The sequence below is a fragment of the Medicago sativa genome, chromosome 4, assembly GCF_051527215.1.
Source record: "Medicago sativa cultivar Bolivia chromosome 4, Bolivia_mono, whole genome shotgun sequence".
Taxonomy (NCBI): domain Eukaryota; kingdom Viridiplantae; phylum Streptophyta; class Magnoliopsida; order Fabales; family Fabaceae; genus Medicago; species Medicago sativa.
This window is the reverse complement of record NC_140752.1, coordinates 87,840,631-87,861,084: the sequence shown is the minus strand read 5'-3', so window position 1 is coordinate 87,861,084 and position 20,454 is coordinate 87,840,631. Positions and strand designations below refer to the sequence as shown.

Here is a 20,454-nt window from a genome sequence, read left to right as displayed (position 1 = left end):
TGAGGTGAATAAAAAATGAAAAGCATATTGTTGTGCTGTTTAACTTTTGTTCACATCCTCATTCATTAGGTGAAGATCCTCCGACCCAAACATCAGATAGTTCAAGTTTTTCCATTTCTTCCTATTTTTATTTTAGAAAGATTGTTGTTTCAATTTTCTCCAATCATAGATCCTTGTATGCTCTTTCTTTCGGGATAGTTGATAATTCAATGTGAGATGAAATAGCACAAATTGTTGATCCTTGAGCATTGCGAAGCTTGTATCTTATGTTGAGTTTGTTAAGGATGCCTTTGGTCTATGTGAAGTGAAATGAATACTATTGTTGATAAGAGAGAAACAATTGAAAAAATATCCAGAGTGTAGCTGGGTGGAAGCAAAAATGGTATTGTTCACAAGTTCTTTGCTGATGATAAAGAAGACAATAGATGATCTTTTACTATTCTAAATCGCTACTTGAATCCTGAGGTCTTTTTATTATTCTATCTTGTTAATTTTTACTAACATCCATGGAGCATAATGAGGAGAACCATTGTTTGGAATATCATTTAATTTTGGGAATGCTCCACTCCACTCATTGCTCACCAAGTTCAATGTTGAAAGAAGATATGAAAAAGATAGAAATGCATCTGTTAAATGAAGAAGAAGCAGAAATAAGCTAGAGTTGAATAAACTGCTGTTCAGAAGCTGTACTTCAGAAGCACATGTTCAGAAGCAGTACTTCAGAAGCACATGATCAGAAGCTGCTGTACTCCAGAAGCTGCTGTTCAATAACTTGCAGCTCAAGTTACCAGCCTTGTTAGCTCAAGTCACTAGCTTATATGGCTAACTTGTAGCCCAAGTTTCTTGTAACTAACTTGCTTAGCTGTCAATTAGTTAGTTATAATCCTGTGCGAGATGGTTCATAGTAGCTTATAGTATAGCTTCATTTTATAAACCTATATAAGGCTGTTGTATCAGTGATTCAAAGCTAATGAGAATTATTCTTCATTCTTCATATTTTTCTCTTTTTCTTCTCTGAATTTCATCTTCTCAATATGGTATCATTGAGCCTTCAGATCTAAACACGTTTCTTCCGCAAGCTTTTCAAGCTTTTCAACCTCTTCATCAATGGCGCCACGCAACAAAGACGTTGGCACTTCTTCTACTTTCGAGGAGGATCCCACAAATCATTCAAGTCCTTATTTTGTTCATCCAAGCGATGGTCCTTCTTCAGTTTCTGTTTCTCCGGTTCATGACGGATCAAATTATCATTCTTGGGCTCGTTCAATGCGAAGAGCTTTGGGCGGGAAAATGAAGTTTGAATTTGTTGATGGATCAATCTCTCCAATTCTTGATGAATTCGATCCTCTTTTTCGCGCTTGGAATCGCTGTAACATGCTCGTTCATTCTTGGATTGTGAATTCGGTTTCTCCTTCAATTGCTCAATCCATTGTGTTTATGGAAAATGCATGTGATGTTTGGGTGGATTTGAAGGAACGATTTGCACAAGGTGACTTGGTAAGGATCTCTGAACTAATGCAAGAAATTTACTCCTTACAACAAGATTCCAAAACCGTTACCACTTTCTACTCTGAATTGAAGATTCTTTGGGAAGAATTGGAGATTTACATGCCTATACCAAACTGCACTTGTAGAGTACGTTGTTCTTGTGAATTCATGAGAAATGCACGACGTAATCATACTCTACTCTACGCTATTCGTTTTCTTACTGGTTTGAATGAAAGCTTTAGTATGGTGAAATCTCAAATTCTGTTAATGGATCCTCTTCCCTCTATGAACAAGATTTTCTCCATGGTTTTACAATATGAAAGACAATATAATCCTTCTCCTACTGTTGATGACTCTGTTTTAATCAACTCTGTTGATTCCAAGAAGTTTAAAGGCAACAACTTTTTTGGTAAATCATCATTTCAAGGATCAAATTCTAAAGGTACTTCTCGTGTTTGCACCTTTTGTGGAAAGAGCAATCACACCGTTGAAACATGTTGGAAGAAGCATGGAGTTCCACCACATCTTCAGAAACAATTCAATTCTGCTTATGCCAATCATGCTGCACCTGAGGGAGATAATAATGTTGCAGAATCCCCAACTAGTGTTGATAGCAAGGGTAGTGCTCCAGCTATTACACATGAGCAGTATGAAAGGTTAATGACTCTTCTTCAAGGTTCATCTCTTAATCAAAGTTCAGGAACTGTGCATGCTTCCAATCAGGTTACTTCTATGTCTGTTGGTCATTCACCATCAGATAGGCAAGGTACAAGTTTCATTAATTCTTTGGCAAATTATAATTTCACTCAAAACTCCTGGATCATAGATTCAGGAGCTTCTCATCATATTTGTTGCAATCTGAAGTGGTTTCATTCTTACAATGAAATTGCTCCCATGTCCATAAAGTTACCTACAGGTCATATTAGTATGGCAATATATTCAGGAACTGTTAAATTTTCTTCCATTCTTATTCTTTATGACGTTCTTTATGTCCCTGATTTTAATTACAATTTGCTTTCTGTGTCCAAAATGAATAGTTCCCTGAATACTATTGTCAGTTTTAATGGTTTTCAATGTTTGATTCAGGACAAGAAAACCATGAGGATGATTGGTTCTGGTGATAAGAGAGAAGACCTGTACTACTTGAATCTGGATAATAAGTTGGCTTGTTCTGCAAGCAAGACCATTCACTCAACCATCCCTTTACCTGACAGTGCCCTTTGGCATTTCAGACTTGGCCATCTTTCATTTTCTAGAATGAATTTGTTGCAATCTAGTTTCCCTTTTGTTCATGTTGATTCTAAGGCAACATGTGATGTATGCCATTTTTCTAAGCATAGAAAACTCCCTTTCCCTATCAGTTGTAATAAAGCTTCAAAACTGTTTGATCTAATACATTTTGATATTTGGGGCCCCATTTCTGTTCCTTCTGTTCATAATCATGTTTATTTCCTCACTGCAGTTGATGATTATAGTAGATATACTTGGTTAACCCTAATGAAAACAAAAAGTGAAACCAGACAACATGTCATTGCTTTTATAACCCTCATTGAAAATCATTTCAACTGTAATGTGAAAACTGTCAGAAGTGATAATGGTCCTGAATTTAACATCCCTTCATTTTATGCATCCAAAGGAATTTTACACCAAACTAGTTGTGTTGAAACACCTCAGCAAAATGCAAGAGTTGAGAGAAAACATCAGCACATTTTAAACATTACTAGAGCATTACTTTTTCAATCTCATTTACCTAAACAATTTTGGTCCTATGCTGCAGTTCATGCAGTTTTTATCATGAATAGAGTGCCCAGCCCCATTTTACAAAATCAATCACCCTATTTTCTATTGCATAACATGCAACCTGATTTACATCAACTTAAAGTTTTTGGCTCCTTAGCCTATGCCTCTACTTTACAAGCTCAAAGAAGCAAACTTGATTCTAGAGCAAGAAAGTGCATCTTTCTTGGCTACAAAAGTGGCATGAAAGGTGTTGTGCTTTTAGACATACACTCAAAACAAATATTTGTTTCTAGAAATGTCACACATCATGAAACTATTCTTCCTTATCAGTCCAATCCTTCACATATTCCTTGGACCTATCATACCAACATACAACCTGTTTCTGACATTTCTTTTTCCCCTAGTGCCGAACCTGTTTCTGATACTTCACCTTTATCCATTGAATTCTCTCTTCCCACTACCAATGACACATCCACATCAACATCCCCATCCACCACTTCCACTATTCATTCACCCAAACCCACAAGACTTAGGTCTCAACCAGCTTATTTGAAAGATTTTGTATGCAGCTCATCTGCTCAATCACCATCATCAGTCAACTCAGGTATACCATATCCACTCTCCTCTTTTCATTCTTTTTCTCATTTATCATCTTCACATAAAGCTTTTTCTACTTCTGTCACACAAAGTACTGAGCTTAAAACCTATAAAGAAGCATGTCAGTCTGATCATTGGTTAAAAGCAATGAATGTTGAATTGCAGGCATTAGCCAATAATGGCACCTGGTGCATTGTTGATACACCACCAAATGTGAAACCTATTGGTTGTAAATGGGTGTATAGAATCAAATACCAAGCTGATGGTTCTATTGAAAGATACAAAGCAAGATTGGTGGCTAAAGGATATAATCAAATAGAGGGTCTTGATTATTTTGATACATTTTCACCAGTAGCCAAATTAACCACTGTGAGGACCCTTCTTGCTATTGCATCTATTCAAAATTGGCATTTGCACCAGCTAGATGTGAACAATGCTTTTCTTCACGGGGAGCTACAAGAAACTGTTTACATGACAATTCCAGAAGGTGTCTCATGTTCATCTGGCAAAGTCTGTAAATTGAAGAAAAGCCTCTATGGTTTGAAGCAAGCTAGTAGAAAATGGTATGAGAAACTGACTACATTGCTTTTAGCTGAAGGATACAATCAATCCACTGCTGACTACTCTTTGTTTACCCTTCAACATGGTAGTGATTTCACAGCACTTCTAGTGTATGTGGATGACATTATACTAGCTGGCACTTCACTTGATGAGTTTCAGAGAATCAAGAATATTCTTGATAATCAATTCAAAATCAAGGATTTAGGGATTCTTAAATACTTTTTGGGATTAGAGGTAGCTCATTCCAAGGAAGGAATCTCTATTTCACAGAGAAAATACTGTCTTGATTTGCTTGATTCATCAGGTCTTTTAGGTGCCAAACCTGCTCCTACACCTTTAGACACTTCAGTCAAATTGCATCAAGACACAAGTAAACCTTTTACAGATGTGTCTTGCTACAGGAGGCTTATTGGAAGACTGTTGTATTTAAACACTACTGAAGTGGATAAAATAGTCACAAGAAAGGGGGGGTTTGAATTGTGACCCTTTAAAAATTATCCTGCAACTTTAAAAATGATTCTCAAGTGGAAACTTGGAATAGTTAAGTTAATAGCAGACTTCAGAACGTTCTGATGTCTGAGTGCAAAAACAGTTTAAAGCAGACTTCAGAATGTTCTGGTGTCTGAGTGCAAAGACAGTTTAACAAAGTAAATGTGTTTGTGTGTGTTTGTGTTTGCAGTAAGTAAAGAGTATAGGGAAGAGAGAATCAACACACAGAAGTTTATAGTGGTTCACCCAATGTGGGTTAGTCCACTCCTCACAATCTTGTGAGAGTTTCCACTATGATGCTTGAGATAACCTCTCAAATCCTGCACCTTACAATCTGTGTTCACCTGAACACTTACAATCCTGTATTCTCTAAGCCTCAGCAGGCTTGCATCTTGTTGCTAAGTTACCCACTTAGACTTTTACACCTTCTGCTCAAACTAACACTTTAGCACCTCTAAAGCTAGATGAGACTTTCTTTTCTTCTTGCTAAGTTACCCACTTAGACTTTGCACCTTCAGCTCAAACTAACACTTTAGCACCTCTAAAGCTAGATGAGACTTTCTTTTCTTCTTGCTAAGTTACCCACTTAGACTTTGCACCTTCAGCTCAAACTAACACTTTAGTACCCCTAAAGCTAGATGAGACTTTACAAGATGTTTGAAGTTTGAATGTTTGAGAAACAAACAGAAGAAGAAAGAAGAAGAAGTTATCTTGGAGATAACAGAGAGTATTGATTTGCACTAAGTAATGAAAGCCTTAGTCATTGATCAATTTCAGTTTGCAAAAGCTTCAAACAAAATCAAGTTGTTTTCTTGTATGCTTTGCAATTTGTGTGGAGTTTGAATGTTTGAGAATCAAACAGAGGAGGGGGAAGAGAAGTTATCTTTGCAAGAGATAACAAAGAGTATTGATGTGCACTAAGTAAATGAAAGCCTTAGCCATTGATCAATTTCTGTTGCAAGAGCTTTTAAACAATCTTCAAGTTGTTTATTTGAATGCTTTGGCAAGGTGCAAGTTTTGCTGAGCCTTAGATCTGTATTTATAGAGTCTTTGGGCTCAAATAGCCGTTGTAGGGTGTCCAATGGTGTTATGCCATGTGTCCTGGGCCCCACAAGCTTTTACTTGAAAATCTGGGTGAACATTCTGATCATCAGAATGTTGTTGCGTTCCCAGGATGAACATCAGAATGTTGCTGTGTTCTTCATCAGAATGTTGAAAATTCATGATGTTCTTCATCTGGGTTCATCATGGATGAATGTTGGATGAATTTCTGGGCTTGCCCAGCACGTGATGTGAGATTTGTTTGAGTTTTATCCTCCAAAAAGTAGCTTCTCCATATGCTTCAAAAGTTGCTGGAAAAGTAGGATAAAGTGAACCAAATCTGTCTTGGACTTTGTGCAGGAAAGAGAGGATAGTGGTCTGCAGCTTCAGGCCCATGCTTCTAGGAGATTTGCTTGATTTTGTTCAGAGTACAAGTTATCTCTGATGCAAGATCTCCTTTTGCTACCTTTTTCTTCTTTTTACCAACTACACTGTTCATGGCTGGAAGCATGTGCAGGAGTGAACATTCTGACCATCAGAATGTTCCATCTGTTTCACTTAGGATGATTTGTAAGACTTGTATCTGGTGTAATCAATCCTAATAGTGAAAACAAAACTGAAGTGCAGTGAATGCAACATCTAGGATTAAATTCTCATTGGAATAATCCTAGTACTTTAATGTTCATAGTCTTAGATGAACATTAAAGACCTTTTTGACATAGTTCCTTGTTCATGCCTTTGTTGTTGACAGATCCATGCAGATGTACTTTTCTGGACCTTTTATTCATGTCAAGTGTGCTTGCATGTTCTTCACGTTCTTGATGAATCTGGGTTTGCTTATGAACAACCTTCTGGACTATCATCAGAACGTTCTGATCAACTTTCTGATCAACATTCTGAACTAACTTTCTGAACTTCAGAGTTAGTTCATGAATTCAAATGTACTTTGATTTCTTGTATCTTGGTATGATTTAAACTTTGTTTGTGTCTTGGTTAATCACTCAAGAATGCACAAATACCAAGAACTATCAAAGTCCATTAATCTTTTAATCATCATAGATGCCTTTATTGCTTGATCCATGCAGAAGTACTTCTCTTGACATTTATTTATGTCACATGTGCCTTGCATGACCTTGATCTATGTTCTTGAGATTTTGGGCTTGTATAGAAGCAACCTTCTGATCTCTTGAGCGAACATTCTGATCTCTGAGCAACATTCTGATCTAACTTTCTGATCTCAGTGTTAGATCTTGAAATCAAATGTCCTTTGATTACTTGATTCTTGGTATGATTTAAGCCTTGTTCCTGTCTTAGTAAAATACTCAAGAGCACAAGTTAAATACCAAGGAAATAATCAAAGTCCATTAATTCTTTAATCATATTGGTTTATTATCTTTAAAATTAATTAGGGATTTTGCCTCAACAATCTCCCCCTTTTTGAAGATGATAAACCTATGATTTAGGATTAAGGATTTTGATTATATATATGAAGAATAACAGAGCTTGAAAATTTATTTTAATGCTCCCCCTCATTTTTATAATCCATTATGCAGAGTTTTTAAGAACTTTAAAAAGCTCCCCCTCAATTTCATAATATATTGCATAAAATAAACATATGCAGGATTGAACCAAAATCAATATTCATTCATTGATATAAAGCATGAAGTACACTACATGATATATATGGTTCAAAACAAAAAAGCAATTCATAGTATGTGATCAAGCAAAAAATGAAGTTTAAAAAACTTCAATAACTATTGATCACTATACCTACTTAGGGCCTAAAACTAAGAAAAACTTAAGACCTTAAATCCTAAAGCTTCTCCCCCTTTAGTCATCTGCAAAAAGGATAGGGAGGATAACACAGACAGATTCAGGGAGTAGAATCCCCAGAATCAGAGGATGGTTCTTCATCAAAGATGAATTGGTCAGCAAAGGTTGGTCCAGCAATGGCCAAACCAGGAGCATGGACTTTGACAGTCCAATCAGCCAGTGCACACACAATTTTGTGAGTCTTGGTAGAGACCCTGAGTGCCCTAGAGGCTAACTTCTCAGCCCTTGAAGGCTTAGAGGGAGGAGCAGGTGGAGCAGCATCAGAAGCTTCAGCCTTCTCTTTGTTGGCAGTCACAAAGGTATTGAGGGATTCAAAAAGAGCAGCTATGTTAGGAAGCTTGCTTGTAGTGGTGGTTTTCATTGGTGGTGGTGGTGGAGTGTATGAGGGAATGGTGTTTGGAGTGGGAAGATCAGAGACCAAGAAGTTGCTTGCACCAGCAACAGACCCCATAGTTGAAGAAGAGAGGTTAACATTCTGAGCTGTCTGAGCCATACGTTGAACTTCTTCAGATGGTAAAGATCCAGAGGCCAAAGGCATTGGATCTGCTGACATAGCAGGCTCATTTGAAGCATTTTGATCAATGTGTTGATCAGCAAAAAGTTGATTCAGCTCAGCACCTTGAGCATTCTGATCAACTGTTTGTGTTTCTTCAGCAGTTGGAGCAATTTCCACAAAGGGACAATTTTCATCAACTTGAATGGGTTCAGCAACTTGCACATTCTGAACTCCAGGTTCAGCAGCAGAAACTTCAACCTTCTGAGCTGCAGAAACTTCAACATTCTGAGCTGCAGAGACTTCAACATTCTGAGCTTCAGGAATTACAACTTCCTGAGCCACAGTTGATTCCTGACCATCTTGAAATACTTCATTGTTGAACTCAGTATTGACATCTTCAATGTTAAGGTCAAACCCAGTTGAGAACTCCATTTGTGCAACTTGAGCATCTCCCTCAATTGACATGTTTGAAGCTAATATCTCAGCCACTTCCTGAGTATCTTCATCTACATTCTGAGTTTCCTTCTCAGTATTTTCTTCAACTCTTTGATCTAGATCAACAGAGTTTCCATCAGCAGTTTGAGGTATACCATTATAAGCCTCAATAGCTTGCTTAACATTCTCAGCTTCCCTTTGAAGAGATGCATCATTATCCTTCTGAGCATCATCTTCAGTTAGTGACTCCTCAAGCAAAGTTTTGAACTGAGAGCTTCCTTCTTCAACAGTCTCCCTTGCAAGCTTGGAGACTTCAGAGAACATTTCCAATTCTGGTGGAGAGGAAGGTCTGGTTTCTTCATTCTTAGGAGATTCATCTCTGATTTCCTCTACCTTTCTCTTCTTTCTAATTTTCTGAACATTCTTATTAGAAGTCCTCTTAGCAGACCCAGAAGTTCCAGAAGTTGTGAAGGATGGCATGTTAGAGGTGGTGATGCGAAGTTGACCTAAAGTCTTTGATGTGAACTTCATGAAGTCAAGCTTACGTTTTTCTCCCTCAAGAGGTACTTTTGCTTTCTGAAAGATGGGGGTTAGGTGCATTCCATAGGGTAACCCAGCAACTGTTTGTTTGTAGGCCAAACAGGAATCAATCATATGTTGAATGATGATGAAGCAAAGGTTCAGCTTGGTTTTGTTCATGAGGTGGTAGATGATGCATAGGTCCATATCAGAGACAACATCAAAAGATCCACATTTGGGTACTAGGGTATGTCTAACCATGTTGTGAAGGATTTTTGGGACATCCTCTAGATTTGTGGAGTTAAAGGTGTGATTTTCTTTGGTGTACTTGACCATGAGTTGATTACGGTTAACTCTAACATCATTGTACCATGAACAAGAAAACAGCTTATTACCTTCATTTGGGATTTTCAAGGCTTCAGAGAGAAAGTCTTGAGTTACAGTGATCTGAATACCCTTGACAGATGAGATGAGAAAGTTCTCATTTTCATTCTTCTTCTGCTTCACAGTCAAGTTGGTGTAGAACTCTCTAACCAGATCTTCATATGTGTGTTCTTGCAAAGATACAAAGTTTGTCCATCCTTGTGGATCAGTGAACTCCTTCAGATTCCACCCCTTTGTTTCCAAACTCCCAAACTCAAAGTATTTTGTTCTGCTCATTGGTCTGAGAGCAATCTTCTCTGCTCTTTGAGCCCTTATAACTGCAGCAACCTTGGCAAAATCCTTTCCTTTGCCATGCTTTTTAGAAGAAGCTTCATCTTCATCAGCCTCTACATCTTCTTCATCTACTTTTGCAGCATTTTCACCATCATGCTGAGATGAAGGTTTTTCCTCTGAAGGAGAAGCAACTTTCTTTTCCTTCTTATAGGTTTTTCTTGCAGCCTTAACCATTTCAATGAGAGTTTGTTCAGAGTCCTCTTCTACTTTCTCTTCATCTTCCTCTTCAGGGATTTCCGTTTCTTCTTCAGGATCTTCTTCAATTTCCTCTTCAGAATCTTCTACCTTTTCATCATCACTTGAATCTGTCTTCTTCTCTTCATCAGAGACTAGATTCACATGAGAGACCTTTGGTTCCTTTGAGGATTTCTTCATCCTAGTTGATCGTCTGGTAGGAATGGGTCTAGGTTTGGTGATGGGTTTCTTAGAGGATTTTGATTGGGAAGATTTTGGAGCGTCAAAAGCAGGGTAAATGACGTCAGGAAGGATTGTGTGAACAGGGTTTTCATTTAAAGGTTGTTGATCAGAGGATTGACCAGCAGCGGAATTTGGTGGTGGTGATTGAGAACGTTCCACTTGACTTGTTTCATCATCAGAGAACTTTGAAATGGTTTTGGTTCTGGCCATGTTTCTTCGAAAAAATGAAGAACATAGTGATTTGAATTTTTGAGGAGAAAGAAGTTTGGATTTGAAGTAGATGTGAAATAATCAGAGTTGTTACTGATTATATAGACCAAACGTGCAGAGTGAAAAGAAAGAAGGAAAGAGAAAGTAGCAGTTACATTGGGAAGGAGGAAAATTTGGAACGGACAGGAGAGAGAGAAGAAAGTAGCCGTTTTGAAAAGTGAAAGGGGATTGGTTGATTTGATAGTTAAGGTTTTACATGGTGGTTAAACCTTAAATGTAACTTCTTATAACCAAGCATTAAATGCTTAAGATTGTAGAAATATTTCTGGAGAAAATCAACGCAAAATCTCACGCATGAGATTTCTGACCCAGATTTCAGGTTTTGAACATTCTGATATTCATGAACATTCTGACCTGATGAACATTCTGAACTCAGGAACATTCTGAACTCTGGAACATTCTGATGAATGTCCAGATTGAGATAGATCTATCTGATTTGCATCAGATGACATCAAGGGGTTTAGTCTAAGGCCCTTAGTGATCTGTAATCAATCTTTATTGGGATTTTTCATGATTAACAATTTTTCTTTAAGAAAACTGAATCTATCCTCAACAAGGGATTTTGTGAAAAAGTCAGCTAGTTGATTTTCAGTATCAACAAAGCTTAATGCAATATTCTTTTCCTGATCATGGTCTCTAATGAAATGATGCTTTATTTCAATATGTTAAGACCTAGAATGCTAAATAGGATTCTTAAAAGGATTAATTGCACTTTTATTATCACAAAAAAATAGGAGTACTTGTGTACCTTAGTGTGTAATTTTCCAACTGATTTCTTACTCACAAAATTTGAGAGCAACAACTAGCTGCAGATACACACTCAACTTCAGTTGTGGAGAATGCAATGGTATCAAGACCATTCAATTAATGCTTGTCCCAAGACTTGACAGAAGCCACTTGTACTCTTCTTCTCAACTTTGTCTTCAGCATAATTAGCATATTCTACAAGATCAAAACAAGAACCTTTTCTATACCAAAGGCCAAGATCAGTAGTACCTACTAGATTTCAGAAAATCCTTTTAACTGGAGTTAAATGAGATTCTTTTGCACATGTTTGAAATCCAACACATAATGATGTTTGCACTTTTATCTTTGTCTTCAATTTTGGCAATTAAAGTAAGATAATTAAACAAACTTTTATGCTCAAAGCAAGGCCAATATAAGTTTAAGAACAAAATATGCAAACCTTAGAGCAATATTTGAAGATTATAACAAGATCATACACAGCATCAACATGAAGATCAAGTATATAAAAAATCTTCTAATGGGAATTTCAAACATAAGATTCTTTTGGGATTATGTCTGAAGAATGGTATTTTCATAAACCATATCAAAAACAAGTGAGTATCTTCTTGTTTTAGATTATTCTGAAGTTTGACAAATTTAGACATTTTTTATGTTTCAAATTAATGAACAATCATGATTTAACATCAACGATCAAACATAAATCTCCCTATCAACAATGATGATTTAGTTTGCAACTCATGTTAATAATTCATAAATGTATCAAAATCATTTATTTCAAATGTGAAAAGATAAGTATTCACAAATTGATGTAACGCATTTAAAGCATAAGACATCATGTAATGATTTTAAACATCAATTATGACTTGTGCAGTTGTAAATGAGTATCATACCATCATGAAAGGAGTGTGAACAAAGTATGAAACAATTATTGCATTTAAGTTTAAACATTTGATATAAGCATATATTAAACATGCATTCAATCATCATATTTATTATAGTGCAAATAAATGTGTACCTTATAGGATGATGTTCCTTACTTTGAGATTCAATGAAGAGAGCATGCTTCTCTTTCTTTGAAATACTTTCTCATTTGGATGGAGAACTCCAAGCATCAATAAGGATGTCCTTCTGAAGCAGTTTAATCATCAGTAGCCTTCTCTTCTTCTTAGTCTTTCCAACTTTCTGATCTGACTGTCTTTTAACATATCCAGATGTTTCAGACATATGATCAACAGATGAAATGCTTTGTTCATGAAGAATGTTTCCTTGAACATTCTGAACTTGAGTTGAAGGAATTGTTCCATCATTTTTCATCTGAGAGTCCTCAAAGACACTTGCATTGTGATCTGAGCTGAATTCCTCTATATTCAGATCAAAACCCGCTTCATTTCCAGCTTGCTCATCCTCATCAGATTCTAGAACAATTTATTGTTTATCAAACTGGAGTTTACTTATGATGTTTGTAACATCACTTCAGATTTTGAAATTGTTTCAGTAGTAGAAGATTTAAAGGATTCTTCTCCAATAAAGGCTTCTAGCTTTGTTAGCTTTCTGAGGTATTTTTCAGAAGCTTTTTCAATTTCATTAACTTTCTGAAGTTGTTATGCAGGAACTTCATCAACTTTTCTGAATTCATGTTTCAGTAGTTGCATCAGCTTCCCAAACCTTATTGGTTGCAATCTCAATATTTGAGGTATTGCTTTAACTTGCTGATTTCCATTCTCAGCAACATCAACTTCCTTTTGACGTTGTTCAACATTCTGAGCTTCATCAACTTTCTGAACAGCTTCCTTAGCAATGTCTGCAACTTATTGGAAGGTTTCTTCAGGGATGTCTTGATCCATTGTTGGAAAATCCTCATTGTTGTCAAATTCTTTATGTTAAAGATTTGATAATTTTTTTTCATACATTTCACTTTTTCAGAGACATCTTAAAATGCTTGAATGTGAGTGTGAAATCCAATTCATATAGAATATGAGAAGTCTTCTTGTTCTTGCTTGAAAACAGAGGGATGAACTTTGAAGCTTTCAATTTTTTGAATTGAGTAGCTTCATCATCAGGAGCATTTTCTTGAACATTCTGATCTGCAGACACCTGAACATTCTGATCTTCCATTTCAGATGTTTCTTGAACAGTCTGAACTGTTTTTCCCATCATCTTGAAACACATCAGTGTTGAGGTCTGAGTTTTAGATCATCTGTGTTGTGATCAAAACTAGTTGCAAATTCCATTTGCTTATCTTCTAGTGATTGAACATTTTCTTCACATATAATCTTGGAAGCAAATATTCCTGCATCACAGATTGACAAAGCTTTTGGTACCCATATTACTTTGGGTCCTTGAAGGTTAGTGACTCTCTTTTGGAGAGATTCTTTCTTATGACCACATTCTGATTTAAGATAATCAGATTTGTTGTAATAAGAACATTATGTTTTACCAATCTCAACCTTTTGAGACCAATATTAATTTAGGATAAAATGTCTTTTTGAAATGGTTGAATTCTTTTTCAAAATGATCATTTTTATTTACCTTCTCACTTTTGTTAGTGATAGGTTATGAAACCTAAACCAGCCTTTTTTTTGAAAGGTCTTAACAGACTTTAAAATGTTGAATATGTCATTTTCAAAATTTTACTTCCCTTTTAGAAATATCATTTTGTTTCAAAAATTCAGACTTTTCTAAATCTTACAAATTTTTGCATATTGAGAATCTTATGTTTCTCAAATATTTTAAAATGCATGAGTCACATTTTCTTTCTTTATACAAGAAAAGTTATTATTTTAAAAGTTCATACTTTTAAGATAAAATGCATGAGTCATATGAGATATTTTTAAACACTTTATATAAAAGATAAGGATTAGAATTTCTTACCTCTTCACTTCTTGTGTTTGTCTTTACTCATGTGTTGACTTCTCCTTTTTCTTCAGAATCATCTCTGGTTGTCATCTTTGCATCTTCTTCTTCAAAGATCATTCAGATGTGACATGCACTTTGATTTGCAGGTTTTGACATCACTTCCTTCTGGATCTTTTCCTCATACACTGTTAAGTGCTCAACCCATAGAGGCGGGCTCTGATGCCAATTGAAGTGGATAAAATAGTCACAAGAAAGGGGGGGGTTTGAATTGTGACCCTTTAAAAATTATCCTGCAACTTTAAAAATGATTCTCAAGTGGAAACTTGGAATAGTTAAGTTAATAGCAGACTTCAGAACGTTCTGATGTCTGAGTGCAAAAACAGTTTAAAGCAGACTTCAGAATGTTCTGGTGTCTGAGTGCAAAGACAGTTTAACAAAGTAAATGTGTTTGTGTGTGTTTGTGTTTGCAGTAAGTAAAGAGTATAGGGAAGAGAGAATCAACACACAGAAGTTTATAGTGGTTCACCCAATGTGGGTTAGTCCACTCCTCACAATCTTGTGAGAGTTTCCACTATGATGCTTGAGATAACCTCTCAAATCCTGCACCTTACAATCTGTGTTCACCTGAACACTTACAATCCTGTATTCTCTAAGCCTCAGCAGGCTTGCATCTTGTTGCTAAGTTACCCACTTAGACTTTTACACCTTCTGCTCAAACTAACACTTTAGCACCTCTAAAGCTAGATGAGACTTTCTTTTCTTCTTGCTAAGTTACCCACTTAGACTTTGCACCTTCAGCTCAAACTAACACTTTAGCACCTCTAAAGCTAGATGAGACTTTCTTTTCTTCTTGCTAAGTTACCCACTTAGACTTTGCACCTTCAGCTCAAACTAACACTTTAGTACCCCTAAAGCTAGATGAGACTTTACAAGATGTTTGAAGTTTGAATGTTTGAGAAACAAACAGAAGAAGAAAGAAGAAGAAGTTATCTTGGAGATAACAGAGAGTATTGATTTGCACTAAGTAATGAAAGCCTTAGTCATTGATCAATTTCAGTTTGCAAAAGCTTCAAACAAAATCAAGTTGTTTTCTTGTATGCTTTGCAATTTGTGTGGAGTTTGAATGTTTGAGAATCAAACAGAGGAGGGGGAAGAGAAGTTATCTTTGCAAGAGATAACAAAGAGTATTGATGTGCACTAAGTAAATGAAAGCCTTAGCCATTGATCAATTTCTGTTGCAAGAGCTTTTAAACAATCTTCAAGTTGTTTATTTGAATGCTTTGGCAAGGTGCAAGTTTTGCTGAGCCTTAGATCTGTATTTATAGAGTCTTTGGGCTCAAATAGCCGTTGTAGGGTGTCCAATGGTGTTATGCCATGTGTCCTGGGCCCCACAAGCTTTTACTTGAAAATCTGGGTGAACATTCTGATCATCAGAATGTTGTTGCGTTCCCAGGATGAACATCAGAATGTTGCTGTGTTCTTCATCAGAATGTTGAAAATTCATGATGTTCTTCATCTGGGTTCATCATGGATGAATGTTGGATGAATTTCTGGGCTTGCCCAGCACGTGATGTGAGATTTGTTTGAGTTTTATCCTCCAAAAAGTAGCTTCTCCATATGCTTCAAAAGTTGCTGGAAAAGTAGGATAAAGTGAACCAAATCTGTCTTGGACTTTGTGCAGGAAAGAGAGGATAGTGGTCTGCAGCTTCAGGCCCATGCTTCTAGGAGATTTGCTTGATTTTGTTCAGAGTACAAGTTATCTCTGATGCAAGATCTCCTTTTGCTACCTTTTTCTTCTTTTTACCAACTACACTGTTCATGGCTGGAAGCATGTGCAGGAGTGAACATTCTGACCATCAGAATGTTCCATCTGTTTCACTTAGGATGATTTGTAAGACTTGTATCTGGTGTAATCAATCCTAATAGTGAAAACAAAACTGAAGTGCAGTGAATGCAACATCTAGGATTAAATTCTCATTGGAATAATCCTAGTACTTTAATGTTCATAGTCTTAGATGAACATTAAAGACCTTTTTGACATAGTTCCTTGTTCATGCCTTTGTTGTTGACAGATCCATGCAGATGTACTTTTCTGGACCTTTTATTCATGTCAAGTGTGCTTGCATGTTCTTCACGTTCTTGATGAATCTGGGTTTGCTTATGAACAACCTTCTGGACTATCATCAGAACGTTCTGATCAACTTTCTGATCAACATTCTGAACTAACTTTCTGAACTTCAGAGTTAGTTCATGAATTCAAATGTACTTTGATTTCTTGTATCTTGGTATGATTTAAACTTTGTTTGTGTCTTGGTTAATCACTCAAGAATGCACAAATACCAAGAACTATCAAAGTCCATTAATCTTTTAATCATCATAGATGCCTTTATTGCTTGATCCATGCAGAAGTACTTCTCTTGACATTTATTTATGTCACATGTGCCTTGCATGACCTTGATCTATGTTCTTGAGATTTTGGGCTTGTATAGAAGCAACCTTCTGATCTCTTGAGCGAACATTCTGATCTCTGAGCAACATTCTGATCTAACTTTCTGATCTCAGTGTTAGATCTTGAAATCAAATGTCCTTTGATTACTTGATTCTTGGTATGATTTAAGCCTTGTTCCTGTCTTAGTAAAACACTCAAGAGCACAAGTTAAATACCAAGGAAATAATCAAAGTCCATTAATTCTTTAATCATATTGGTTTATTATCTTTAAAATTAATTAGGGATTTTGCCTCAACAACTACAAGACCTGATATTTCATTGGCCACTCAACAACTGAGTCAGTTTCTCAATGCTCCTACCACTACTCATTATAAAGCTGCGTGTAGAATTCTAAGATACCTCAAAAATGCTCCTGGCCTTGGTCTTCTGTTTCCAAGAAAGTCAGAAGTACAAATATTGGGGTATGTTGATGCAGATTGGGCAGGTTGTGTGGACACTAGAAGGTCAACTACTGGCTTCTGTTTCTTTTTGGGTTCTTCACTCATATCTTGGAAGGCAAAGAAACAGCCAACTATCTCCAGGTCCTCTTCAGAAGCTGAATATAGGGCTCTATCAGTGGCAACTTGTGAGCTTCAATGGATACTGTACTTGTTGAAGGATCTCAACATTAAATGTGTTAAGCAGCCAGTTCTTTATTGTGATAGTCAGAGTGCTATTCACATAGCATCAAATCCAGTCTTTCATGAGAGAACAAAACATCTTGAAATTGACTGTCATCTAGTTAGAGAAAAATTACATAAGGGTGTTCTTAAGCTCCTACCCATTTCAACCAATGAGCAGCTGGCAGATTTCTTAACAAAAGCACTTCCACCTCCAAAGTTTAATTCTTTCATATGCAAGCTGGGAATGATCAACATATATCATGCTCCAGCTTGTGGGAGGCTGTTGAAAGAAGATATGAAAAAGATAGAAATGCATCTGTTAAATGAAGAAGAAGCAGAAATAAGCTAGAGTTGAATAAACTGCTGTTCAGAAGCTGTACTTCAGAAGCACATGTTCAGAAGCAGTACTTCAGAAGCACATGATCAGAAGCTGATGTACTCCAGAAGCTGCTGTTCAATAACTTGCAGCTCAAGTTACCAGCCTTGTTAGCTCAAGTCACTAGCTTATATGGCTAACTTGTAGCCCAAGTTTCTTGTAACTAACTTGCTTAGCTGTCAATTAGTTAGTTATAATCCTGTGCGAGATGGTTCATAGTAGCTTATAGTATAGCTTCATTTTATAAACCTATATAAGGCTGTTGTATCAGTGATTCAAAGCTAATGAGAATTATTCTTCATTCTTCATATTTTTCTCTTTTTCTTCTCTGAATTTCATCTTCTCAATATTCAGCTCCTTTACAACATGCTTAATTACCTGCCGGAGATCATAAGTGTTCTCACCCTTATCAACAGTTCCATGATCGACAGCCACCGTTGTCGACATTGTAGCATGCTTTCATTGATCTCCTTCTAACCATTACCGTCCGTATAAACCACACATACTGTTGGTGTATGTTTTTAAATAAATATGTCCCACATCGGACATTTTCTTGGAAATAGAAAGGAGGATTAGCTATATAAACGAGTAGTAGAATCTAGAATGTTATCAAGGGATTGAAGGAACACTTCCTATTCTTTGTCTTTGATTTGATCTCAATGTGGTTTTTTGTTGAGTTCATAAATTTTTTCACTTGTAGCTTATCCAAACATAGACTAAACGTAATGTTGCGCGTTTTATTTTTGTTCAGATGAGCTCCATTTAAAACGATTAATTGACTCAAAACATCAACTAGTTCAAGTTTTTCATTTTTCCTTCCTATTTTTTCCTTCTATAATGTTTTTACATTATTCCTACTTCTCCTTTTCTTTTGTTATTTCAGTTTTCTCCCATCATAGAGTAATTCAAAGCATCTTGTATGCTAGTTATATTGGGATAAAATGTATCTATAACAATATAGATAAATCTTTTGGTTTTGGATTTCAATTTTACCTCTTTATTTAAGCTATTTTATCATTTTTATAATATTACTCCCTCCTATCATAAGAAAATTTTAAAAAAAGAAATGTCACACGTGTAATTATTTTAAAAGAATTTTTTCTCTTTAATATTAGTGGGGATGCATCTATTCTAATGTTTCACAATTTTCTACGATAATATAATTGTAAAAACATTTAAAAAATTATAAGAATTAATTATTGCATTGATTTTGATGTTTTTTTATAATAAGAATCGAATGGAGTATTAAAATTATTTAAATCTCATTAAATTAGGAACGATTCACGACAATAAGATAAACAATCCACTATACTATAAAAAATAACTTAATCTGATTCCAGTACATTTTGTTTGCTTGTCCTTTGGTGAATAACTTATCAGTGCATTTTGTACCCAAAAAAAAAAATGATAAGTGCATTTTTGTCTAGTTTGTGTTATGTAGTTCAATAAGAAAGATATTTCTCGTCTAGGCATATATTTGGGTACAATCAAGAACAATATAGGGGGTAAAAGTAGCTTTCTCAAAGAATTCATAGAATGGGACTTGTGCTTAGACCCACTTTATCTATCACTTTTCCTGCCTGTATTGTTTCTATCTTGTTTTTTGACCAACATTCATAGAACATAGTAGTAACATACAGTAAGGAGGAGAACCTTGATTTGGAATATCATTAAATCCGGCTCGGTGATCATCAAATCCAGCTCCCATTATAGCAGTTGGATCATGATTCATGAGTGTTCTCGCCCCTATCAATAGTTACATGATCAGCCGCCCCCGTTGTCAATATAGTAACATCACCTGCATTGCTTTCATCGATCTCCTTCCAACCAATACCTTCCATGTAAACCATACGTACTGTTGGTGTATGTTTTTAAATAAACAAGTCCCACATTGAACATTTACTTAGAAAGGAGGATTAGCTATATAAACGAGTAGTAATAATTTGAACGGTATTTCAGGATTGAAGGAAATCTACCTTGATTTAAAGGTAACTTGCTTCTCCATGGTGAATTACTACATTTTAATGACTCAAAACATCCACTAGTTCAAGTTTTTATTTTTTATTTTCCTTAAATGTTTTTACATTATTCCTATTTTTTTGGACGTTGTTTCAGTTTTCTCCAATCATAAATCTTATTAATTGTTTCAGTTTTAAGATAACAATTTTTGGTTGAATTTTTACTTTCAATTTTACACAAAATAGGAACAATACACTACAATTATTAAATAAAAAATTATAAAAATCTCATTAAAATAGAACAATGCACAACAAAAAGAAAAACAACCCACTACACTATAAAAAACCCTTACTTTAATCTTTACTTACCAATTCCTTTTTCTATTTCTTTATACAACTAATTACAACGTGCCCCATCTACCTAGTATTGATAATTTTAATGTGAGATGATGGTGCTATTGAATCCAATACATCTAGTTTAGTTGTTATTTGCTGCATAACTTATTGTGTGATATGTGGTAGTTCAACTCTTTTAGCACCTATTCATTCACTCAATAGTCTATTACCTCAAGTATTGCCTTGGAAGACAAATATCAGTGCATTTTTGTATAGTTTGTGTTCTGTAGTTAAATTAAAAGCTATTACTCTTATCACATCTTATCATCATTTGAGAATGCAGTTTATCCTTTTGAAATCACCAAGAGTATATACCGGGAAATGTTAATTCATTAATGCACTCTAGGTTGTTACTGTGAATTATTTTGTTGAACCTAATATTGGATGACAAGGGTTACTTAACAGCG

General features: G+C 35.7%; 2 protein-coding genes and 1 pseudogene across 2 annotated transcripts; 1 reads left to right on the top strand and 2 right to left on the bottom strand.

Annotated features, from left to right (window-relative positions):
• The first annotated feature begins 1,266 nt into the window (after nt 1-1,266).
• On the top strand, nt 1,267-2,745 carry LOC146933315 (uncharacterized). The gene is made up of 2 exons (XM_085705111.1): nt 1,267-2,254; nt 2,575-2,745. Exons 1-2 carry the CDS (start codon nt 1,267-1,269, stop codon nt 2,607-2,609), a joined length of 1,023 nt encoding a protein of 340 aa, XP_085561237.1. The 3' UTR covers nt 2,610-2,745.
• A 5,044-nt stretch (nt 2,746-7,789) lies between these two features.
• On the bottom strand, nt 7,790-10,543 carry LOC146933314 (uncharacterized). Its single transcript, XM_085707829.1, has one exon. The coding sequence runs from the start codon at nt 10,541-10,543 to the stop codon at nt 7,790-7,792; it is 2,754 nt and encodes a 917-aa protein (XP_085563955.1).
• A 548-nt stretch (nt 10,544-11,091) lies between these two features.
• Nucleotides 11,092-13,194, bottom strand: LOC146933313 (uncharacterized; annotated as a pseudogene).
• Between the last annotated feature and the right edge of the window lie 7,260 nt (nt 13,195-20,454).